Source organism: Pteropus medius, unplaced genomic scaffold, assembly GCF_902729225.1.
Source record: "Pteropus medius unplaced genomic scaffold, Ma_sr-lr_union100, whole genome shotgun sequence".
NCBI lineage: Eukaryota > Metazoa > Chordata > Mammalia > Chiroptera > Pteropodidae > Pteropus > Pteropus medius.
In genome coordinates this window covers 4,991,165-5,017,299 of record NW_024355205.1, presented here as the reverse complement: position 1 = coordinate 5,017,299, position 26,135 = coordinate 4,991,165, and the positions used below count along the sequence as shown (strand labels likewise).

Genomic DNA, 26,135 nt, shown 5'->3' with positions numbered 1-26,135 from the left:
TACCACAGTTTCTTCTATTTCTTTTTTATTTCTTCCACACTCTTTTGTGTTTTTCATGGTGTTGTGCCTTACGTTAATACCCTATAAATGTGTGTCATGTTGGGCACCAGGATATCATGTTTCTTTGACGATATCCTACAACAACCCACCAGACAACCTACAGGGATGGTGTCCTAACGAATATGAAAAAATATATAGCCTTCTCCTTTCCTTTAGATTGCCTGCAATTGAGTTAGAAAGATGAGACTTGATAGATTAAACATAACAATATAAGTTAGTATGATAGATCTTTGGTGTTCTCCAATGTGCAATTTTAACGAGCTTCTCTGTAACAGAAGATATAAACTGGCAACCAGGCACACATGTATAGCTATCCTACACATTTTTGGCTCACAGAATATTTAAAAATTTATAAATTAGCTGTCAAAAAATTTATAAAAATAAGACCTGATACAAATATTTATATTTTTGTTTCTTTTAATAAGTCAAATATATATTTCTTTTTGGAAAACATAGGCAATGTTGAATCCCTATTCCCATTTTAAGATCCTTTTGAATAGGATGTGAATCTTTCATTTTCCCATCATATTCGTCATTTCCTAGTTTTTCTTTAGCACTGAGTCAGAGGTCAGCTAACATTTATTCATCTTTTTCACTTAAAAAAAATCTTAAGTGTTTGTCTTCAAAAAAAAATAGGGAAAAGAAATAGACTGAGAGGGCTGTGTATTTTTTTTTTTTCAAAGATTGAGGAGTGGTGACAGTTTTTGTGGAAAGACTGACCACGTGTTTAACAGGAATGTGTTTAATGTTCCATTATGAAATAAAACATAAGAGCAATGATCAGTGAATTCATCAAGAATACATTCAGCTGCAAGTAATAGAAAACTTGAAAACATTGGCTTAAATAAGTATGAATGTCAGCAGCTCCACAAAGTTGTCAGAGACACAGACACAGACTCCTTACATATTTCTGTTTTACCATCTTTTGTGTGGTTTTCATTTCCATAGTTGAAAAGCATTTTGCATGTTTCAGGCAGAAAGAAAGAAGAGGTACAAAAGGCAGTCCTTCCCATTAACTCTGCCTATGTCCCACTGGCCAGGAATCTGTCATGTGTCTACTCCTAGTTACAAGGAAACTGGAAAATCAACTTTCAGGCTCTAGAAGGGAAAAAGACAAAGGAGAGGGGGGGTTAAATAACATGTGAGTGTGCCCTTGAATGTTATGGCCACAATCAGAATATAAAAAGCTATGTTTGAAATAGACAAGAACAGAAATGTCAATGGAGTGCATTCATAAACCTATCCCTCTTCACTCATTTACATGGCCTTGTAGGCATCTGAGGTTGCAATCCTTGGTCCATGACCTACTGTAATTTTTGTGAATGCAAACTTGAATCATCCAAAGCGGGAGCCTGGTATATACAAGGCATCACTTAGCTGGATATTGGAGCCCAGTGTAACCTGCAATATCCCCCTCAAAACTAGGCTTTGTTTCCTCCTGTCAGGGCCCATGAAGTAATGTTGGTGAAATAATAAAATTTTATTTCTTTGTAAGAAATGGCCCTAAAATGAAAGCCAACCAGTTTTATAAGTAACTTAAGTCCTATATTTATAGAATCACTAAGGGTCTAAAGAAACACTTAAATTTTTCTATATTTTATTGCATTGTGTGAGGGATATTATTATGTTATAATAATATTTGGAATTTTGAGGATTCAATAAGGCTTTAAAATATATCTCTGGTGAATTCCAGGGTCTACTGTGTATAATAAACCACTAACTGTGTGGTAGAGATCAAAGTGATACCATTAGAGAATCAGAGGAGGGGTTAATGTGGGCTGGACTGGTCAGGAAGATTTGCATCATTCACTGCAGGAGCTAACAGACACACAAGCAGACTAAGTTAAAGTGACACATTCTTTTTTCAAGATTATAGCAATATCTCAATTACCTAGAATTCAGACATCTTATAATTTCCCCTACCTGGAACACCAAAACAAGCACGAGAGGCTACTAGAATAGCCAAAAGAGATCTCACAAAGTTCATGTGCTGAAATGTAAATGATTTGTTCCTAAGAAAAACTCACTCAGAGACTCTCTACTCTCGCTTTATTTAAAAGTCCACTATGATTGGTCATGTGATCTCTCCATCCAAAGGTATGTAAAAATGGTTGTTTTAAGGAGAAATCATAGAAGTAGACCTCCTGATAGAAGCAAGAAATTACACCAACGGAATGGCAGCAAGGAAGGACATAAGAAATATTCTAAACATCAGAATTCTAAAGACACAGTCACCCAGAGACATCTAATGAAAGGACCTTGATAACACTTAAGCTAGTCTTGAATCAGTACAATGATGATAGTTTTTCACCCTCATTCTGACTTACCAAGAAAAGGTTAACTTGTATTGAGAATCACTGTTTAGGAAGTCAGAGAAATATGTTTTATGATTTAAAAAAGATTTTCATTTAAATGATTGAAATAAATATGTTTTCACTCTTAAAGGGAATAAGTTCTCATCGTGGAGAATTTAATTCCCTAATAATGCTGAAGAGATGTGACTGTGTTATATCTACGCAGGTGAAGTTGTATATATGTCCAATTTGTGAAAACATAAGAAAATCAATGTTCAGGAGATAACCACCCTTTTTAAAACTGTAATCCATTTTGGGTCAAGCTAACACAGAATGAAATAAATATGTTGAAAGTTATTTATTGACCCACACTAGCTGCTTAAATCAATTTAATTCCAATACAAATCACCTCCAAAGCTCCCCCAACCCTTTCCCTCTCACATACAACACAGGCAGGACTGGAAATTACAAGACAGAAAACAGAACAACCAAAGGAGTATAATGTTCATTAACCACAAGCATATGGAATACTCAAGCATGTTTTAATGAGTGTGGTCCAACTAAACCACAGTACTGAGATGCATCACTTCCAGTAAATGGACACAAAATATTTTCCATTAAAGGCGTATCAAGTAACAGTCTCCAAATCAAGCCCTTCTAAATTACTCTTCTGCTTAATAACACTGCTGCTTAAAAGTGGATACATTATATGGTGTTTCATACGGAAGGAAATGATATAGAGCTGCTTTGCAGCTGGTTCTTCTCATATCACTTTGATAGTCAGAGAGTGTGCTTTCTCCTCCAAATCAAGTGGAAGAAGGGATTGAACTTTATCAAATGCCTCCTCTCAGATGTTCCTGGTCATGTCAGGCAGCACCAACTACCCCAGGAGTGGGAAAGACAGCAAGGGAGAGGACATTGCTCTGGAGGCCATGCGAAACAGAAGAAACGAGCATCTCGTCTGCATCTATGGGTCTAGGATGAGGCCCAACAAGGGCAGGAAAACCAAACATTTTGGAGACCAAAAAGTTAAATATAGATAGGTAAAGAAAGTTTCTGAGGTTAAAAACTAAAGCATTTTTTTTTTGCTGTCCAAACTAGGAATCATTATCATCATCATCATCATCACATGCTTATTACATCACCTAGCATGTTTTCAGGATTTCATATGAATGAAGCCTTATGTCAAACATTTTACATATACACATATTCTTATTTAATTCTATGAGGTAGCTATGCTTTCCCATTTGTATTGCAAAGAAACAGAAAGGTAAATAAAAAGATTTGTTTGAATAATAGAATGGTAGAATTGGTATTTGAAGCCAGGCATCTGACTCCAAAGCCCATTCTTTAAGTCACTGATCAATGTTCTATGCTCACCAAAGTAACCATATCACCATACAATCTCTGTCATAGAATCAGGCTCAAGGAAACTTTCCCAACCCTACTTGGATGGAGGGCTCAGTCCAAGAGGGTATCGGTATAGAAATGGAGGTGTTCAAAGCCTCCTGGGCTTGCATGAACAGGCTCAGAGTCTGGCCTTTGTTGCTCTCTGGCCCCTGGCACTTTCCAACTAAAATTTCTAGCTCCTGTTATCGTCTAAGTCTCCTTTCACTGCCGTGACCAAGTTGCATGGCTACAACCCGTCCATGTAGTTATACCCCGGAGACAGCAAGAATGATTGAACTGTAGGAAAAGGGCTTTCCTCATTGCATTAATCTTCAAACATGTGTAAGATCAACTGCATAGTCCTAGAGCTGCCAGGTAATAAAAAGCCATAGGTTAAGTTTACACATCACTTTGTGGTTTCCTATCAGCCAGCTTCCAAATATCCCAAATATGTCTCTTATAATCCTTTTTATTCTCTCATAAAGTTGATTGGTTTCTCTCTGCTAAAATCTTTCAGCATTACTTTCCTTTGGGTCTTTGTTCCCAGATCTTTAAAATTTTCCATCCCTTTAATTAGTTGGCCCATGGATATGAAGCCAAATGCTTGGACTAGCCAGGAGGAAGAAACGTTCCATAAGGAAGGAAGGAAGAAAAACAGTTGATCTCCCCTTCTGCATGCCATCCCATTTCCCACCCCCCACCCCATCACTACTTTTGCTTAGAGTAAAAGGAAGACATTTTTCTTTGTAGTTAAACAGTGAGAATCAGCTGCTCCTCCTTCTACTTCTCTCTTTAGGGGCATCGCCTGCTTGTTTCTTTTGCCTCGTTAGTGGTTTCTTCTAAGAACTAAGCTTTTAAGTGATTTGCATACTTGGGTAGCCAACAGAACCTAATTCTTGTATTCCCCTACCCTTTCCCTACCCACACCGTACCATCTTACCATAGCTCTCTTTCCCCTGAAACTGCAGCCACCGCTTCTCATGTCCTTTGCCAGAGTTGCCCACTCTCTGAAGATCTCCTTCCTACTCATGGGCCAAACAGAACTAGCTCACCCTCCCACCTCCTCCAAATTTATCACCATGACCTTCAAAGTCTGTCCTGTCCCAGCTCACACACTAGGCTGGGGGAAAGGGAAGGAAGTTCAATCAGCGGGAGTAAAAGGTGGCTGGTATGAAAAACTGGGAATTAAGGGAACATCAAGGTCAGCCCCAGGGTGAACAGCTGCCCAGACGAGGCTGCGCTACGAGCAAGAGCAAGTAGCCCCAGAGGGTTAAGTTGAGAGCAAAAGTACATAGGCCCAGAGTGAGGAAGAGTTGGGAACCTAGAGAAGAGATGAGTCACATGGAGCCACCTAATGCCCAGGGCCAATCCAAAAAAGGAGCCAAGTGAGAGCAAGTCGTGACAGGAGAAGCACAAGTATGAGGTGAATCCGAGGACAGAAATCAGGAGGCAGAAACAGGGCAGAGCTGAAGGGAAGCAGAGGAATCAAGTATAAACAAGAAGATGGGAAAGAGGGGTGCGATATGATATCCAAGGGCTGAGTTTAAATTCAACCGCTTAGACCACATCCTCAACCATCTTTTGTGTCTGTTCATTCTAGAAACATATGTAGGTCTGTGCATTGTAAAGCCACCACAAGTGGTTTCTAATGGTTTATTACTTTCTGATCTGAGGCATTGTTTTCTAATAGATGCCAAGGAAAATTGAGTCCAACTTTGAGCCATAGATTATTTCTTTGCTAATTAGTAAGGAGGCAGACCTGGACTCAGTCCCAGTTTGGCTGGTTAAAATGAAATTGACCTATATTTGATTGGTTTTGACCCACAAAGTGGCAATTTAATATGGTTTGACCTAATATATGAGCTTAGACAGGTCGCATTACTTCTCTAAGACTAAGTTTTCTTTTCTGTTAAGACGGAGATAATAACACCAACCATGCTGTAGTGATTAGATGAAGTCACATATTTCAACGTACTTGGTATAATGTCTCACACCTGGTAAATGCTCACTAAATATTAACTGTTATTATCCCTAGTTTGCAAGGATAATAAACATTTTAGAATTGAATTTGATAGTAAAACACTAAGAATGCTCCCTAAATAGGGAGCCTTAGACAGACATAAAATGCTCTGGGTACCTGTATACAAGGCCCACAGTGAGCTGCTTTATTTACATCTAACTCAAGCAGCAGTGGAGCATAAGCTTAAAACCATGCCTGAGTTTGGGAGTCAGCCATACGGTAGGGGAATGAATGCTAGCTCCACCACTGAATGACCCTGAGCAAATCACTCAACCTCTCCAAGCCTCAGTCTCCTCACTGGTAACCTGAGGATAATAATAGTACTTGTAGAAATACTGCCTATGATGTGTCAGCACAACACATGGCATGTTGTGAGTGCTCAGTGGACGGTAGTCCTTGCATGCTGACCAGACCTCAATTTTGACCCAGGACGGGTCACTAATTCCAGCTCTCAGCATAAAGCCACACCAATTCTTGTATAAAAAGGAGAACCTAACCTTTGTCTGTTTACCCATCTCCCACTCACACTGACTTGCCTTGAAGTCCTGGATTTACTGTGCAGCCTGCCATTGACCAATTTTGTTAGGTGGCTGGTAGTTTCATCTCAGGCAAATTTGGGAGAAGGTTTGGCTTGGACTTAGAACAACTCATGCTTTGCTTGTGGTTTTTGAGTTTCAGGCTGGAAAAGAATTCTTGGCAGGTAGAGACTTTATCATTCAATATAAACAGGTTATTTTTTTTTTTTTAAGGCTTGTTAGGTTTCCGGGATATCAAATGGCTATTATAAAGGAGAATATTAATTGGTTTCAGCAGAAGGGTCATAGAGAAGCAGAGAGAAGACACTTCCTTCTAAATGCAGATGGATTTCAAAACTTGGTGCAAAGAGTGGGCAGGGACACATTGGGTGCAGTTGAGGCCAAAATGTCTGAAGGTATTTGGCTGAGCCTGGTCTGCCTGCTGCTTTTCTCAGTGGGAAGCTGAGCAATACCAGCAGCACTTCAGCCAGATTACATGTTGCTACTGGGAATCACGTTATGTCATCTCGTAGAAAAAAATCTGTACAAACATGCCAACTTCCTTCAGTAAAATCAAAGGCCCACTTCTCTCTTTCATCTTCCCGGCTCTATACCTCCCATTTTCCCAGGTTGCTGTGTGTGGCTCACTCTTTGCATTAGGATCAGCAGAATTTATCAGCGCAGCTTGAGTAGGGTGAGTAACCCACGCTGCATAAACAAAGAGCAGAAGTAACATGGAAGGAAGCTGCTAACGTACCTAAATATACACCATTGTAACATAGGCACGGTGAGCAGAAGTAACAAGGGCCTGGGACAGCTTCATTTTGGTTCAAGAAAATAAGGTCTATGGAATGGTTCTGTTGGAATTTGCAGCTTAGGAAAAGGAACCGTGTTCAAACTTCTGGTGTCTTTTTCTTTTTCCTATCCTTTCCTTTCCTTTTTTTTTTTTGGTCTTTTGATAGCATATAACCTATGGATTCAAGATGGTCTTCTTTATGGAGTCTGTGGGAACAAGCTTGAGCCCAACAAGAAAATTAGAGCTGGACATAGTCTCTAATCAAGCTGAAGAGATTCAGGGGATTTTATGCCTCATTCAGAAACATATCCCACTGGGCCCAACAAATTGTACCTGAGAATCCACTGGGTCAGATGACAGAACCAATAGGAATTTCTGTAATATCTAAATATGAGACATCCAGAAGCCCCTGCCCTTAGGAAATGACTCCTTTCTCTCCAAGTCTATTCTAGGATATGTTAATCTTGGTTCAGGGAAATAGAGTGAAGCCAAATTAGTCTTGGGAATGCTGTGTATTAAACTAATAGCCAATGTCCCACTCCTGTGGATAAATATAATATATTGGAACAATACGGTCATATTCCTACTAAAATTAGCATCTTGTCTGAGAGGTAGCTTTTACCAAAGCCATGACGAAAGCCATTTTCTTTTGCTCTGTAGGATTTGTGTTAACCCTAGCAGACATTCCTGAGTGGAAAACCAAAAAAAGGCATTCAGTAGTCCCCTTTATCCGCAGTTTTGCTTTCCGCAGTTTTAGTTACCTGCAGTCAACTATGGTCCAAAACTATTAAATGGAAAATTCCAGAAATAAACAATTCATAAGTTTTAAATTGCATGACGTTTTTAGTAGCATAATGAAATCTCACACTGTCCGGCTCCATCCCACTCAAGATACGAATCATCCCTTTGTTCAGTGTATCCACACAGCATATGTTCCCTACCTATCATTCACTTAGTAGCTATGTTGGTTATCAGATCAACTGTCTTGGTATCACAGTGCTTGTGTTCAAGTAACCTTTATTTTATTTAACAATACAAGAGTGGTGATGCTGGCAAATCAAATATGCCAAAGAGAAGCCATAAGTGCTTCTTTAAATGAAAAATTATGTACAGTATAATAAGATATTTTGAGAGAGACCACATTCACAAACTTCTATTATAGTACATTGTTATAATTGTTCTAGTTATTATTGTTAATCTCTTACTGTGCTTAATTTATAAATTAAGCTTTATCATAGGTACATATATGTAGGAAAAAACAGCATACATAGGGTTCGGTGCTATCTGCAATTTCAGGCATCCACATATCCTCCATGGATAAAGGAGTGACTAGTGTACTTAACTATCTCTCAAGTGATGACAACTTGAGGCTCTCTTTATCCTCTCTTCCTTACATCCTCCCTTCTTGGGGGTAGTGACTTAGCCATCAGGACTTCCCAGGTGAAGTCACTAAGTTCATGAAACAGTGAAAAGAGAGAGACCATGACAGGCCAGAGAATCAGCCAGCTAATGATGATCTAGGTACATGTGGCATTATTTCCCCATCTTTGACAATGATGCTATTAGAAGAACTTTTCTTTTCCACTGTGGGAGAGTGGCTTATATTTGTCTTATCTACTTCTTCATGATGTCGTGAGAATTAATTAGGTCTGCAATCTAGTTCTAACTTCTCAGATAATGGGACTGCTATGAATAAAAATCATTTCAAGGGAGTGGTGGCGATGGTGAATGCCATCATACAAATGAAGTTTCTGAAAGTCAGCTCCAAAAAAAGTTATTGATATAATCTTGGATGTTTATGAGGGTTTTCGGTGTACCAGACACTCTCTAAGAGCTTTCTCTACACTTCAGACAATAGTATTATCCCCAACTGAAAAATGTAAAACTGAGGCACAAAAAGGTTGAGTAATAACTCACTTACGGTTATATGAGTAGTAAGCAGTAGCCCTGGGCTTCAAATCCAGGTTGTCTGATTCTAGAACCCAGGCTCATAACCACTACTCCATACTACATTTTGCAAATTCACCTGGAATCTGTTAAGGCCCTTGGTTCTACTGTATTCTCTTTAACCTATTTCTATGAAGTAGAGAAAATGATATAGTTAAATTCTTTTTTTGCAAGGCTAGCATTCTCTCTGGCACTTTCCAGTTGATCTAATGAGTTTGGGATGAGTTAATCTTAAATTACTTCTCTGTACCCTCAATGTTTAGTGGGCGCCTTCAGATTGCTCCCCCTGGAGGAATAGTTTAGAACTTCCCTATAAACCCAGTTGAGTGCCTACATTGGCAGAGTAAACGCTAACACTTTATGAGCAGGGGCAGCAATGAAGCTCTGTTCACTGGAATTATGCCAGCCATTTATAGATGTTAAATTGCAATCTGATGTTGCCCACATGAGTCCATCAGTAGGCTCGTCACTAGAAGTTGTTAGGATTCCACAGTCCCCTCAAGCTCTTTATTCCTTTGCAATCAGATTTGGAGCAAAGGGTGAGACAGTCGTGCCCCAGGAGGCTACACAAAGCTTCCAGTCAGCATTCAGAGCCTCTGGCAATTAGCACAGTTCCTACAATTCCTTAAACAATGTTGATGGACCCTTTTCTTTCGTTAAGCTGCCTGAGAGTCAATCTCTTGATGGATCCCACAGGGAACATCAAGTAGAGTTTATTTTCAGACACAGTTTAATAGCAACCAACTTAAGAAGTACCTAAAAAATGATAATTAAATATTTCTCCAAGGAGTAAATTAATACAAATACCTCAAGAGTTATTCCACATTGATCTGCTTAGAAAATGTCCAATTAGGATAATACACACCACATTTCAAGGACCAAAGGGACTGTTCTGCTTCACTCCTTTTTCTTTTGCCATCATTGATACTCCAGGTTTCTAAGGGAATGATAACTTTTATGTGCTCAGGAGCAGCATATCCTCTCAAGGGAAGTACCAGGAGCTGTATTTGGTGGCACAATATCTTGTTCCCACCCTAATTTTCACAGGTAATGGCTTCTTAAGAGTCAGAATTGAAGTTATTTTGGACCTGTGAATGGAACCTGATGAAAAGGACAAACCACATTGTGATCAAATTTTGTGCCTAGTGATACGACTTAGAACAGCCCTCTCGTACTTTTATCTCTGTTTCACAAATACAATGAACATCAAATTTCTCTGATTGGAAATTGAGTTTTCTCTTGTCCTGTTAATTTTTATTGGGCTTCCAGAAGACCTCTGTCAGCATGGTTTCTAGATAAATGTCCCCTAGAGTGGTTTCATTCCACTCTAGGGGAATTTAAAAGTATCTTGGGGTGGATCCCTGAGTTCTTTACAAGTCTCACTTCATTATTCTTCAGTGAGAGGATGAACTTTACTATTTGACCATTTTATGGATGGGGAACACTGAAGTATGAAAGTTTTTTGACAACAAAGAAGAGTTTGAGTCTCACTCTCAGTCACTGCCTCTTCCTATTCACAGCCTTCTGATTATACTGCACTTTATGGCAATGCAAAGTCAGTACTCTTCCCAAAACAGATGATAAATTTCCAAATGAGGGTAAAATTAGCTTTCTAACCTGAGCTTTTCAAACCTTCTGTATTTGGCAGGTCCTTACAGAACCAATTTCTGCTTATCTGTCTGTAAGGCTGGTGTGTCTAAAGCACACAAGGAATTTAAGAAAGCAACCATTAGTGTCTTTGACAGATGAAATGCTTACCAGAGTCCTTTTCTTGTTCATTATCAAGATTGATATGAAAATATGCTACAGTGAGCATAAGAAAAGCAGTATTTGAATGACTTTTAGTCTCAATGCAATGCAAATTTCTGCAGTTCAAACGTAGAAAGTTCCTCGTCTTCTTTGCTCTTGGCCAGGAATAGATCATTTATTACCCCTCACCACGAAGAGCATGGCAGAGCCCTCATTATTTCATATCTATGCTTTTCAAATCAATCAGCTCTCTGCTAGACTACTGGGCTTTTAAATTTAAATCAGCTAAAGTTAGAATGTGTTTTATAAAAATGTCAGAGCCTCATTAACTTTGGTTTTGTGTTAGTCTTGTCTATCATTTTTTTGGTTGACAATATTAAGGAAATTATTTCTCTAAGAACCCTGGCGCCAAGACTTCTTTTTGAATTTTTATGATACTCTACTTAGAAATCTGAACTCTGGCTAAAAATCAAGATGTTCCAAATTACCAGTATCTCTAAATAGTCACTTTTCAGAAGGTATGCAAAATTTCTAAATGTTTTCCCACCTTTGAATTTGTATGGTGAATAAATAAAATATTCTAAAAGTGGGAATTTGATCAGTCTTTCTCTGTGGGCTTTTGGAGTGTGACAACTGTTCTTGGACAGGACTGTCCCTCCCATTGCAGGGCTGTTAGCTTCTCTGCTCCCCCTTCTCCACTAAATGCCAGTAATTCTTCTCAGCTATTGTAACAACCAAAAAAACCTCCACACATTTCCAAACACCTCCTGAGGCCCGGTCTGCCCCTGTTGAGAAGACGTTAAAACAAAAATTTCAAATTCCTTACATCAGACAAAAAAACCAACCAGATTACTTGCCAGCCACAAAGTCTCTCCTCACTCTCAGAGTTCTCCACTTATTTCAGCTCCTAAAACGCTTGTGCAGCTCATTTCATTGTTAAGATTTCTTGCTTAGTGATGTTGCTTGAACTATACCATTCTTTCCCTGCTGATAGGTCTTGACTGGTTCCACAAATGGTGACTTTCTGGAAGGCAAATATCTTAGGATAGACATCTGATTGTGCTCCCACATCAAACTGAGTCCTGGGCATAGTAAATGTTCATTGACTTTATATTGGATGAATGGCTGAGGAATAGATGATAGTGAGGACCTAAATTTTGGCCCATTGGCCAATGGCTTAGTAAGAAATTCTCCCTATGCGTCTTGTCTTCGTGGCTTGCTGTGGTTGTGGATTATGTCTATAGCATGGTGGCTACTGGGTTCTTTTGTCCTCATACTAACACATGGAAGGATAGAATAGAAGGAAAATAGTTAAGTCATGTGCTGGGGCAGCAGCTATATTAAAGTGACCACAAGTAGCATGTGTGTACAGAAACATGCATACACATGGAGAAAAAGAAGACATACTAATATTTAACAAGAATAAAAATCCTTTCTCAACATTTGACAATTTATGAGGAAAGTAGATATTCCTTCCGTATTAACTCCCTTTACTGGCTCTAGTTTTATTCATTTGTTTCAAGGTTTCCATTGTTGCTCTTTGACTAAGGCACTTAATAAATGTCCCTCCAAAGGCATCAGACCACTGTTGTTTTCTTCTCCCATCCCAATGTCTTTTCCAGTAAAAAAAATTACCCAGAATATATATTTTCTCATTATCTATATCTTTTCGGGAGAAGAAAAGGAGAATTATATTTTTAAAAGGTCATTTTTCTTATTAATAACCAAGGAGAAATAAACCACAGCTGATTCAAAAGGCGAATACTAATCCTATTTCTGTAGCCTTAGTAAGTGCTTTCTCACACAAGATAATCCTCAAATGAGAGGGAAGGTGGAATATACAACAGATTTAACAATCAAGCTTGAGAGTGAGTAAACCACAGGTCACATCTGGAGAGAACAATGCAGAAATGAAGATACGAACTTGAGTTTTTTCCTCCAGATGGTGATAAAGTCACACTGATCCAATTTATCCCTTTTTCCCTATCTCTATAGCTCTCAATAGCACACAAATACAAGATGTCTGACCTTCTCAAAGCTGTCTTCAGCCCTCATCTCATTAAAAAAAAAAAAAAAAACTATGCTACTATAGAATGAACTAGTCCTGTCAGAATCAGTGGCATGACACTGATTGGGGTAGGAGCTGCGTGACTTTTAGGGGCATGTATATAATCAAACACCAAGCTTTGAGATAACTTTCTCTCTCTCTCTCTCTCTCTCATTCTCCTCCGCCCTTCTCTCTTTTTCCCTTTCTCTCTTACACACACACACACACACTCCCTCTTTCCTTCCTAGATAATGCGATTCCCTCACATCATTCCATTCTGATTCGTCTCCATGATCTGGGGATGGGAAGAGGCTGAGTTTGATCACTAAGACACTGTCCCCTAGGAAACAAAGTACCGCTATGATGCTTTCTGAGTCCCCATTTTCAGACAACACTGCTTCCACAGCTGTGAGACAAAGAATGATCATGCTTCAAAAGCTACCAGTTCTAGTCAAACTGCTGCCAGTCCAGCAGAAGAGTCTTGGGTTGATTTCAACCCATTAACTTTTTCTTGCCTATCAGAAGGAGGCGACTGGAGACACCATTCACTGGGGCCACTAAACGCGAGTCAAGTGAGTCAAGTTTTTTGCTGAACTTGGACCTAAACCTAATATTAATATCATTCAGTGTTTTAGAAATCAACAGATTTAGCTCAAACTAAAACAATCAAATATTCTCCAGATTAAACCTGAACTAGATTCATATGTCATTTACTTTATAATCTTGAAGGTATTCCCATGACAATTTCTCCATGGCATTGGGCAGTCAATTTCTTTCTTGGCTGCCAATTCACTGGCAGGTTGGACAACTAATATAGTGCCAGTCTGAAAACTTGGTCTCATTGCCAGGTAGTTTAAAAACCACTCACATAGTTCAGTTTGATTTTCGAGTGTTCAGACAGACGGGTTGTTTGAACTCGCTGGTCCAAGAACATGTTTTCATATATTACTATGCCTCTTATAAATCAGACCAAAAAGAGGATAATGAATGGACTACTTGGCCATTTCAAGCAATTATTCTGTCTGGCATGGGTGGAGGAGAAGAGTAGTGTCAGAGAGTTATCAGCGGTTAGTTTTACTGGAGGAAATGTTACATGTCCAGTGCCAAGCACATCTCTTTGACTGATTACTTTGTCTCTGATTGTCTGTATTTTTTTCTCTTCTCTCACACACGTACCCTCTTTAATTACTAGCGGAAAACAGTGCATTCTGCACACTTTACAACATCTGTTCAGGCCTTAATTAATCCAACTCTCACACAGTCTCCATAGCAACAATGCTTAACAGGCTCATTCTCTACATCCGAAAATCTTCTAAGTGAGTGACTGAAAATATGGCCATTATTGAAATATGTTTACATTAATTCTAGTGTCAGATATAATGAGAACTTTGCACGGAGGGTGTTTGCATGGAGAGGCCAAGTTATGAGATCACATTCAGCATAACTATAGTAAAATCAGCTGCCTCAAACCAGAAATACACATTAACACTAATTTTTTAAGGTATTGGAAAAAAAAAAAATCCCATTACTACCTTTATGTTACAAGAAAGTCCTGTGCTGCAGAAGACTAATGACCAGTTACCTCTATGAAGCATACACTTATTGTTTATAGGGCAGTTAAAAGAAATGCCAGTGTTAAAAAAAAAAAAAAAAAAAAAAAAAAACTCATCAGGAGGTTGCTTCCTGACTTCTGGCTCTCCAGACCTTAATTAAAAGCCTATTGTCCTTTGCTGGCACCTGCTAACTTCTCACCCAAATTAGAGCTTGTTGGTAGCAGAGAGGTGGACTAAGGCTTTCCAAAGAGGTCACGAACACTGTCAAGGGAAATGTCAAGCACATTTCTGAGAGTCGGTGTTAGCTCTGTGGCCTATATAGGTGCTCTTCCTGATGCTGGCTATATCTGTGTTTACATTCAAAGCCTTTAGGTTAGAGATTATAAAACTAAGCACTGACAACTATCCAGGAAACCTGCTCAGACATTATATATGGTGTTGGGGGTGTTTGGGGGAGTAGCGGTCAAGAAAGCATAGAAAAATGAAGCCAGGCATTTACCCCCAAATGGTATTTCAGTCCATACATCTGTCATTACATGTTTAACTTGGGTCGCTAACAAGAAGTAAACTATTCATCAGGGTTCTAGCTTCTTTTCCCTTCACTGCTTCCTTGTTTGTATGGGCAAACAACCCAAAACCATTTGAGGAGGGAGGAGAAAAGAATTTAGACAAACTCTTGGGTAAATAAAAATGTATTTTAGTAGACAAATCAGATCCCTTTTATGATATAAAATGGGACACTTGATTGTGCCTCTGAACAAGGAAGGGATTTTCCCAAACCTGCCCCTGTGATTGGAATTCTGTGGAGCCTAAGAACATTGGCCCTTGGGACTATTTATCCCTGGATTGCCTAGAGACAGAGGCAAATTGAGCTGGGTCCCTAGGCATATGAATAAAAGACGGTTCATTGAGGAAGGTGAAGGCTAGGGGTTCTTGCAGGAATAAGGGCCAGTGCTCCCATGTGACTATAACGCCTAGTGAAATTAGCACAGAAAGTATAATCCTATTTTCCCACCAAATTCATTCTTTTGTCCTCATGCAATCATCTGTATGAGACTTTTGACTGCTGTCAGTGTGTAAAACTTCTGACTTTCTGCTTTTCAAAGAGTTTTGTTAGTAGGCAGACAACTAAGATTCAATTAATGGCATGTTGAAATTTCTCAGCCATGAAACTTCTACAAAACCAATGAACCATGATCCCCCTTCAAGTTACTTCTTCCAAAATGATATTCAATCATCAAACTGAAGTGATTGCGCTGAACTCACAAGCCAGAGGCAAAGAATGTCATGGATACAGGATTAGGGTTCTAGTTCTAGTTCTGTCACCTCTTTGATCTCAGATTTCCAAAGGTTCTTGTTCATCTACTCACCCTTCATTCAATAAGTATCATGAAGCTCTTTACTCTGAGCACAGCAACATAGCAGGCTTTTATCTTGGATATCTCTCATGGCAAAGGAAAATGGGCTATGAAAAAGTGAAGTAACGGTACCCCAGCTATTTGAGTTCTTGAGCTTGTCCTAGCTCACCTTCTTTCTACCCCTACCACCAGCATGTAACAGCTGCTATCATTTTTAGAGTGGTTACTGTGTGGCATTTATTGTATGGGTCGTAATTCATTGAGTTCTCACAATAGCCCTGCAGCGCATGGCTATGATTATCCTCATTTCGTAAATAAGCAAACTTCGCTCAGAAGCCAGGTTGCAGGTTTGTACAACTCCAAGAGATTCTACTCACATTGAACTCCATGAGCATGAGTGCTCTGTGGAGCACAACTCCATACAACGGGAATGGGGTCCCCTGGCCTCTGCAACCTTGTGGACTTGGGGGCATTTTAGTAAACAGAGCCTAAGTCTGTTTATTGTTCTGTATCTTTTTACAGGCAGTCAGGAAAAAACAATGGTGAACTTCTGGTTTTAAATCACAAGATTATTCTGGAATATTTCTTCTATGTGTCTCCTCTACTCCTTTTTAAAAATTGTTTTCCATTTTCCACAGAGCCCTAAGTAGTAGATTAAGATAAGGTAACTGGCAGCATCAGAGTTGATTAAGAAAATAAGGCAGGGGGCCAACCCAAGAGGGCCGCATAGGATGGTTCTGCTCTCACCTCTTCCTATAAGCTCACTGGACCTATGACTACATGTGGAACAACAGTTTCCTCTGAAAAAAACATGAAAGTGAGCTGAGCAGCTGCTTTAACCTCAGCAAAAGAGAAGAGAGCCACATCTAGGTGGGTAGGAGAAGCTGAGATGCAGTCTCTCCAAAAACCCCTAGCACGGCAGCCCACAATGCAGGGAGGGGGGCTCACAAACCTGGAGTTTCTCCCTGAAGAGCCAAGGGTTGGTTCTCACATCAGGCGCCTCAGCTTTTAAGACCTGCACCTGAGAGATGAGCCTCCTAAAGCATCTGGCTTTGAAAAGCAACGGGGCAGGTGGCCATGAGACCCAAAGGGCCTTAACGAACTGAGAAACAGCTCTTAAAGGGCCCATGCAGACGCTCGCTCAGGGCTCAGAGTAGAAGTGGCTGTTGCAAAACACCCAGGCTTTCTGTCAACGAGATTCATTTGCTCCTCTTAAAAGTATTAGCCGGAGGGGCCACCGTCTGTTGAGATACTTACTTCAGGGATGGACACTCTGGTTGAAGCCTTTTTTTTCCCCTTTAGAGGGCACCGTCTTCATGCTCTCTGCCCTGCTCCACAACTCCTAGAAAGGAGCTTTTACACATGTCTGGTGACCTAGGTTTTGCAGCCACAGCCGAGGGCATGCCCCTTGGTCATCTGGCTCTGGTTCCATTGGGACTGTAATCGTCAGAGAGAGTTCTGGGCAGGCGACCACCCACGGAGCACTGCCCAGACAACAGACTGAAATACACCCCACTCTTTTTGCAAAAGAGGCCTATTTACTTGCCTAGGAGCTTTGGCCTGTGGGCCTGGCTTCTGGGATGGCACGCATCTAGGGACCCATGGAAGGCCTCTCAGGGAACTAATCTCAGGGATGCCATCTTGGCGCTCTCTCTCTGTCTCGCTCCAACTTGCCAGTATCTCCTGGAAAGGTGATACTGGATTCACTCACCTGGATCCCTGGGTTTTGTTACTGTTCTTGGTTGTAGCCAGTGGGACTTAATGCTTTGTGATTGCAAGCTGCTGCCTGAGGGTCTGTCTTCCAATCAGCCTGATTCTAGATACTGACTGAGGTCCTTCCTACTGGGACACTGACAGGCCTTTGCACACACTCACTACTGGGAGCCACCAAAAATAAAATAGCTGTTTGGACCATCACAAGGTTTCGCGGGACATCCAGGACCTAGGGCAAGGTCGAACGATAAGGTTTATCTCCTACACAAGGCCATTCCTTCAAGACTGGGAGAGACGGGTGTTTTCATCTAATACATAGAAACCAACACAGAGTCAAGCAAAATGAGGAAACAAAATTAATGTGTTCCAACTCAAAAAAATAAGATAAAAACCTCAGAAAAACAGTTCCTTTCTCCAAAACATTAATGAAGTGGTGATAAGAAAATAAAACAGAAGAGCAAAGTGAATCTGTACTTTTTTTTCCCTCCACTTAAAACTACTTTGACTCATATTGGTCATTAGTTTTTCCCACAGAACCACCTGATGCCACGGAACCACCTGATCCAGAACCTTCTGGACCCCTCTGTTCCAATAGCATCGTCGTGTGGTTCCAGGGTCCCCTTACTCTTGGTTTCTTGTGCTTTAGGATCAAGTAGGCAGATATCTAATTGTCCATTTGACCAGAACCAAGTTACTTTATGGTGGAAGTGGGCATGGAAGGGTGTACGGAGGAGATGATGAGGGGACATATTCCTCCATACCCTGGCTTTATTTGGGACCCAATCCGTTACCAAGTTGAGGAGTTGGCAGAGAGACAGAGAGAGAGACGGAGAAACTTCTGTGTTCCCCACGACTTGTTTAAGAGTGTTTGAAAGAGGTACAGATGGGTATTTTCACTGGACACCTTAATCCAGAGGCGAGGAACTCGTTCCGTAGCATCTCCAAATGTGTGCTCCAGTGTGTCACATCTTTTGTTTCGTGCGTCTGGCTTTTGCTTTGGGTTTCCCTCCTTGCTCAGAATGTCTTTCCCCTACTTCCTCTCTATCCTTCAAGCCTCAGGCACCTTCGACTTTAGGACAACTCCCCCCATTCCTGTACTACTGGCCCCAACATATTCTCCCTATGAGCTCCTACAGCAACCTGTACTTCTCCATATCTGCTCACGTGTTTGTCTTCTCCAACAACCTGCAGGCTTATGCATCTTCATTATGTTCCTAACAGATCATTAGGCCTTTACCAGACAGCCAATAAATATTTTTTTAAATAAATGAGTTGGGTGAAGGTTTAGAGACACAAATAAGTTGAAAGCTAACTTTATGAACCCTAATCCAGTCTTACAACTAGTATCTGCAGGCATTTGCCTTCTTTGTTCATTGCTTCTGGCTGTGCAAACACAATCTGCTTAAGGACTGGGACTAGGACTGAGCAATTATTGAGAGATGTTTTAATGATATGATAATAACAGCTAGCATACAGTGAGTGATTACTATGTTGCAGGCTCTAAGCACATTGCATATATTAATCATTTAATTCTCGCAGTTCTGTAAGGTAATTATCCCTGTTTTATAGTTAAGGAAACTGTGACCTAGAGAAATGGACATATGAAGGACACCCAGTCAGTGGGAGATCTGGCTCCAGAATCCATACTCTTGACTGCTATGCTTTTCAATGAGAAAGACAGAGATGATTGATTCTGAATTTGAAAGGAAGGACTACATACTCTTTTATCCGTCACTCCATGATTTAATTATGCTCACCTTCTTTACCTTACATGACTCTTATACACATACACCTACCACCACCACCTCTGTAGCAAGTGTTTTTACCCTTTTCTGAATGAAAAGGTCCCAGCTATAAGTGTTTAAGGGCTGGAAAGTGTTGCATGACTCCAGTAATTATGAAGTCCTGATGAAATGCAGAATAGCTTGGACTATAAAATGAGATGGCACATAAATTGATGCAGCCTGGAAGGGACAGAGCAAAAACATTGCTTTTCTTTCCACAGCATATCTCTAAAGTGATGTATGTCTCCTTTAAGCTTTTCAGTTCATAGAAAAAGTAGATCCTTTGGGGAAAGCTTATTTATGATGGGGTGGTCTTCTCTTTAGCTGTAATTTCTATTGGAGCCGCAGAATGACCTCTATTGAGATCTGAGCTCATTACATAGTGAGGCCAAAGTTGAAAAGAACTTACCAAGAAAGCTTTGAAACTTAGTTATATCCAGTTGAAAAGTCTTAATATTAAATTTTAAAATTACCAAGAGGAATCTATAAATTTAGGTATCTCCAAAGATGCTAAAGCTTCCCCAGGGTGGCTATACAAAGACCCAGAGTTTGCAGGGCTTGAAGATCAACTAAGCACACATCTTTTTAAAGAACTCCATTGGGATTTTGAACATTTTTATATATTTTCACACATGAATATTGCCATATTCACTGTCAGAAAAAAAAAGATATTTATAGTTATCAGAGCAAGGATTTAGACTGAAATATCTGTATGGTTTTTATTTGAAGGATATAGGATTCTGAAACGAACTTTATTGGAGAGAGAAGGAAGATAGGTTTTCCTCTTTGGATGTCTTTAGGAATGAAAGATGCATTCTATAATTTATGAGTTCAGCTTGAGGTGAAGTGATTGACTACAGGTTTAATAATCTACATGCATTTTGTAAAGATTAGTCTCTGAATTTGTTAATATGATTGTTACCAAAATGGTCAAAAGCATCAGGTGTCAGAAAAAGTGTCCCTCAAAAGGCTTTATTTTTTTTAAACTAAAATTTCACTTGCCTACATGAAAATATATACAACCAGCAACTTTAAGGAGGAAAAAAAAACAAACAAAAAATGGAATCTGTGTGAATTCTTTTCTCTACCAATCATAGGTCTCTCCTGGTAAGTGTTGCAGTTCTGGGTGAATGTAGTATTCCTCTTTTATTTTCACTTTCATAAGGGGAGATTGTGTTTGTATGTGAAATGTGTATTTCACCATGGTCCTACACAATATATTATTTCAAAGTAAAATAGACAAGTACGAGATATTTATTGACACTGACTGAAATATATACAAGTATTTCTGAAGAACAAGCTGAAAACATTTTCAGGTTTATTTTCTCACACAAAGACCATATTACTCTGAAATCAGGATGTGCCAGCTTTACTTTGCGGAAAACCACATACTGGCAGTAAGCTTTGCCGAGAGCAGTTTTTATCCTTAAAGAACTGCAGGGCCGAGATGAGAGTGGTAGTTGTTGGTGCTCCCGGGGCTGGCAGAGACAAGGCCAGTGGAAAGTAGCAAGGGCACTTACTGGAGTTTCATTATTTACATCAAAATTGACTTGCTGGGGTTTTGCCTCTGGGCTCTCTTGGAAGATGATGCTGAACTGTGGCTTGAAAAGCAAACAGTATAAGGACCAAAAAAGTGCTTCTGCAAAGCATCTGGCCCAGGTCGCAAGAGTCCAGATTGTGTCCATAGCAGAGTGGCCTCCTGGTCAGAGCAGTGACCAGACAGGATACATTGGGTTGCATGGTGAATGTGACAGATCACCGCCAGGAGTGACCCTTTAGATGTTCCAAAGAAATTAGTATGTAAAAACTAACCAAGAAAACGCCTTTCCCACATCTTCCTCTCTGCCTTTGGGGACACTGCAGCCACTCTCCATAATCAGCAGCTGTGATTGTGAAAGTTTGCCCATCTTGAATATCATGCTTCGTCTAGGTCTTACAAGGCATTTCGAAAACCAGATGATCCAGGAAAAAATGCAATATAGAAACTAGAGTCAGAACTTTGAAAATATTTCTGCTTATTCAATTTCTCCTCCAGAAATCTGAAATTAGGTGTGATAAGTTAACAATTATACAAACAGAGCTGCTTTCAATAATTTAATTAGACTCATGCCCAAAAAAGGAACTTGCATGAAATATTAAATATTACTCTTAAAGTAATTTGGACATAGTCACATACACATCAGGAAAGGAAAAAACCAATCTCGCCAAAATGCCAGTGTTTTGTTTTGTTTAAAAAAATAATGACAACACTATTAAAGGTAAACAATATTTTCTTCAGCTCCATCTCCAGTTTCCCCTTCTTGTCTGGTCGATGTCTGTAGATTTAGCTTTGCTTCTGTTATAAACGTCGGCTGCTGAGGGCCGTGTGGATCTGAGTCATGGGGGCTTGTGAACTCAGTCCCAGAGACGTCCAAATCTGCAACAGACAAACAGCACAGGTCACAGGAGAGTCAGCTTGACAAGACCCACAAAGCAGGTGAACTATGACTCCGAGTCAGCCATGGAGAGAATGGTGGAGTCCAGTGAGAAAGTAACAAAATAGATATCTAATATTTTAATCAATATCATTAAGATATATTTGGTTGTATGTACAAATGTCTCCTGTAGCTAAAAATAATCTTTATAAAATACTTCTAGGGAAATGTCAAAGATCTTAGAAATACAGTATATATTCTATGTGCAATTAACTATATTTGCTTCCGCATAGCATTTTACCTTAGAAGATCTCAAAGTCAAGAACTGACCTCAAGACAAATAATGTATCTGGGATTTTATTGATACAGGCAAGGGGTGGGGAGAAAGGCACTGAAGGATGGCGACTCTTCAGCTTCGCCATTATGCAAATCTGTTAACGCCACACAAATCACTTAGCAAGTATACCCAGATTCCTAGGGAAAATCATTCCAATATCAACTATGACTGCGTTTATTTTTTTCTAGTTCCTTAGCAACAGCAGGGCATAGTCTATTCTCCCTTTTTCTGGTAAAACCCTCTAATATATGGTTTAAAGTAGAGGCGAAGAGGGTTTTGATCTGAAGAAAAGAGAGGCTCTTGCTGCAAATCATTTTCTCTGCATTTATTCCATGAACCATCCTTCCTGAGGCTTGGCTATATGGCAAAATTACAAATAATCAGCTTTGGTTGGAGCAAAAAGTAGAGTATGCATGGAAACACAGGTGGAAAAGATGTATAGCCCTGAGGCCCATCTGCTCTTTTTTCAGTCTTTAACAAGAAGTCATTATAATCCTTGCCACATTTATTCAAAGCCTCTATTATTTAGATGGATACATATAACTGCTGGCATTCGAATAATAAAAACCCCTGTGACTTTCACCCTCTTCATAAGGGTCTTTGGTTCTTAGAGAAGGAAGCAAGACCTGGAAGGAAGGAGGAGCAAAATGTCCTCACAAGGCTCCATCTTCAGAGATGTGGCACCCTTTACTACACCTCCTTTCATCACTTCTCCCAATAGGAGGCAGAGCCAATGGGAGAGGAGTAACCAGGCCCATAAGAAGTAGACACAGGTCACCAGGAGAAGCTGACCCATGCCTCTGAAGCTGAGGAGGATCCCTGGGAGAGGGGAGGGAAAGAGGAGGTGAGGAGGTGAGGATGCACTCCACAGCTCTGCTCAAAGGTCAGGCTATCCCTGACTCTACATGCCAATGCGGCACAAAGAAAAAAATGCATTTACATCGGGATGACTTGATTCTACTGACCCCAGTTCCAAATACTGTACCTTGAATACTGAGAACTCACTCACTACTGAAAATATATCTACCGAAGATGCCTCTAACTACCACCATGTATAGAATGCCTTTTCTGGGCACAGGATCTCTTCCAAGTCTTATCTCCCTCATTTAATCAGATAAACACAAAACCCCCCAGGCAGTGATCTCATTATCAGAGCAATCGATATAAATCAACCTACAATGTTCTCCATCCTATTTCATTGCATAGGGAGACAAAGTATGCCTCTGTGGCCACAAAACACTTTCATCATTTCAACTCCTTTTCTCAGCCATTGAATCAATAAGGCCATTTTACCTCTAAAAACAAATATTCCCAGTTTAACTACTGATGTTTAATATTACACATCCTTAAAAAACAAAACAAACAAAAAGCCCACACTTCAAAACTTCCACCTAGCAGAGTTGGCAGATTGGAAAAGAGTTCACCTAAGCTACTACAGTACTGCCTCCAAGCCTACAGAAGGTCCAGCCAAGGCACAAGAAATACCACATGGAAAATGAACAATCATCCATTGAATGAAGTGGTTGGGAGGTGATTGCTGACACATGTGACCATGCCAAGCACAATGGAAGCCCTTAATCCATGTAAGTTTCCTTCCTCTGGGGTGTGAAACCTTTAGCAAAGAATCCAAAATACTGGTGAATCTAAGTAACTGGGAAGTCCCTTTAATGGCTTCAAGAAAAGACTTGCTCAAAAACAGTCGAAGAACCAAATAAGTATCAGAAAGAATTCTTTTATCTGAAGTTAAATTTTGGGCCCTAATTCAGGAAGACAGAGAACCAAGAATGAATGGGCAGGGGGATGTGGAGGTAGAGAGGTAGAGAGGTAGAGAGGTAGAGAGAGGTAGAGAGAGGTAGAGAGTAGAGAGTAGAGAGAGGTAGAGAGGTAGAGAGAGTTAGAGAGGGAAAGGAGGTGAGAGAGAGAGAGAGAGAGTGTGTGTGTGTGTGTGTGTGTGTGTGTGTGTGTGTATGAGGGGGTATAGAGGTTTAATCAGAACTTTTTCAAATAAAAATAAAAACACAGAAGAAAAACATCGCTAGGTGAGAGTCTGCAAGACCCTAAAGTGAATGACCCACAATGTAATCCCAGTTGTACTAATAGAAGTGGCTGTGGTGTGTGTCACCTGGAGAACTCAATTTCCTTCTTCATGTTCCTTCTTGGTTTCTACCTGAACTATTTAGGCAAGGTCAGACAGTCTGTCTTTGAAATTAGAAACTGTTCTGTGATTTCTGATTTTATTACTCCATTTCAACCCTGGAAGAACTCCAGCACAGCAATTGTATATTTCTCAAGGTCAGCCACCTTTTTCCACACTTTTTACCCTAGAGAGTATGATCATCACACAGAACCCTAAACTCAAAAAACATTTGTTAAAATAAAACCTCACTGATTCAGAAAGCAGAATTCCTGGGAAGTAAAGTTAATCATCCAATTTGATCTGTGATCAAAACACCTATAAATTAGTGGACATAAAAACAGAATATCTCATTTTTTCAATAAGAAATATTAAAACAATCATAATTTGGTCAACTAAAAACCAAATGCTACTACTAAAATGAAACAAAACTTCAAACTACAAAGAAACTTTCAACCTAGTGTCTTAATACAACATTCCCTCTTAGATGTAAAAGAAATAATGTGATTCTTATCATACTTCTGGAAACTAAACAGAGTGAACATTATGAACCTTCAAATAAGGACAAATGAGCTAAAATTCATAAAAGCCCCGAAGCCTGGTTAAACCAAATGGAGAGGTAGAATCTTGGTGCAGGGATTTTTTTCTATTTAACTTAACTTTCTTTCACATCCTAAAACTTCATCCTTCACAAGAAATTTCCTCAGACCCACTGTAGGGTCTGAGTTGGTCTTCTATCTGATATCAGATATCTATCTGGTATCTGATTTAGACAGTTCCCTAAATCTCCCTGTTTTTAGCCTTTAGTTGCAACCTGTTGGTTGACATTTGCATTTATCATTGTCACACTTTTCTCTGCTCATCAGCTGTTGGAATGTCAAATTATGAGAGGAGAGAATCTTGGGGCTGGGATGACATACAACTATAGAAATCAACTCTTGAAAAGCTGACACTAGCAGTAAGTACAATTGGCCTTTCCTTCCTCAGCTCACCATCATCACTATTCTATTCAGCCAACTGAATAAATTGATTATTTTCAAGACCAGACTATAAACTCAGGTACAAAATGCAACCATGTGCCATGTTAAAAATGAAAAGTGCTGCTTCTTAAACTCATAAGTGAATGAAATCTCTTAAACCACAAGGTAAGATGTAACCTTGGGCAAATCATTTCCCTTCTCGGGGCTTCAGTTCATAAAGGATTGAACTGAAATCATCGTTAAATAATCGTTAAGGCCTCTTAAACTTTTTATCCTCTGTGAGAATTTTTATATCTGTGTTTTGGCCAAGTGATTCACCAAATAATATTCCAGAGGTACAATAAATACACGCATTTTCAACTGCTTTAAGCTCAAGAAATGCACATTATTAAGTTGTATTTAAAGTAATGTTTATGGGTGATTTCCAGACATGTTCCACTCCATCTTAAATCTTCCCAACAACACGTTTGAGCCCACACATAGCACTCAATGATAGGATTTAGAAAGCTACCAAATAAGTGAAAGATAATGTCTATATTCCAAACGTGCACTTGACCTTCCCTTCTATGAAGAGCAAACTTAAGAGTAACTTGTAATAAAGAACAGATTTGTGAATCAAAAAGTGTTGTCTTTGCGTTTTAAGTTACTCTTTGCCTTTTTCTTTATTTCTGAAGAGAAAAACATTTTAAATCTTAATTTTTAAACCAAAGTTTTATTTAAATTTAAAAGTATCAGTATAATTTTCATCATGAACACCAACTATCAAGGTCTGAATTTAGCTCAACAGTGTGCCCAGGGACCAACACCCAGCAGCCCAGTGCTGCAAACAGGATGTTGAGTCTACTGTTGAGATCATTGATGATGCCTTGTTCAGCCCTCTCTGTATCTCATCCCATTCCATTCTCTCCAACAAAACTCACAAAAGAGGTTATTGTCTTCTGGGTCTTGGCTCTGTTGTTTATTTTAATGAAGGATTCTGACTTATATTTATTACTATATCCCTTGTGCATGTTCCTAAAATCAAAATTCGCACTTCCCTAAAATA

The 26,135-nt window shown here is 39.6% G+C and overlaps 1 protein-coding gene and 1 long non-coding RNA gene across 13 annotated transcripts in view; both read right to left on the bottom strand.

Annotated features, from left to right (window-relative positions):
- LOC120598574 (uncharacterized) overlaps window positions 1–4,974 on the bottom strand; it is a 232,087-nt gene extending 227,113 nt beyond the window's left edge. For 2 of the 4 annotated variants that reach the window (XR_005651611.1, XR_005651614.1), the window contains exon 1: window positions 4,684–4,969. This is a non-coding gene — a long non-coding RNA (uncharacterized LOC120598574). Of the gene's footprint in view, window positions 1–4,683 lie in introns of all 4 variants that reach the window. The other 2 variants (XR_005651613.1, XR_005651612.1) reach the window with 2 other exon arrangements.
- A 15,482-nt stretch (window positions 4,975–20,456) lies between these two features.
- The window catches only part of ARHGEF28 (Rho guanine nucleotide exchange factor 28), a 258,757-nt gene continuing 253,078 nt past the window's right edge, over window positions 20,457–26,135 (bottom strand). For 5 of the 9 annotated variants that reach the window (XM_039857459.1, XM_039857460.1, XM_039857457.1 and 2 more), the window contains one exon: window positions 21,478–21,641. In XM_039857459.1, coding sequence (XP_039713393.1) covers window positions 21,478–21,641 — 164 coding nt within the window. Of the gene's footprint in view, window positions 21,642–26,135 lie in introns of all 9 variants that reach the window. The other 4 variants (XM_039857455.1, XM_039857458.1, XM_039857462.1 and 1 more) reach the window with 1 other exon arrangement.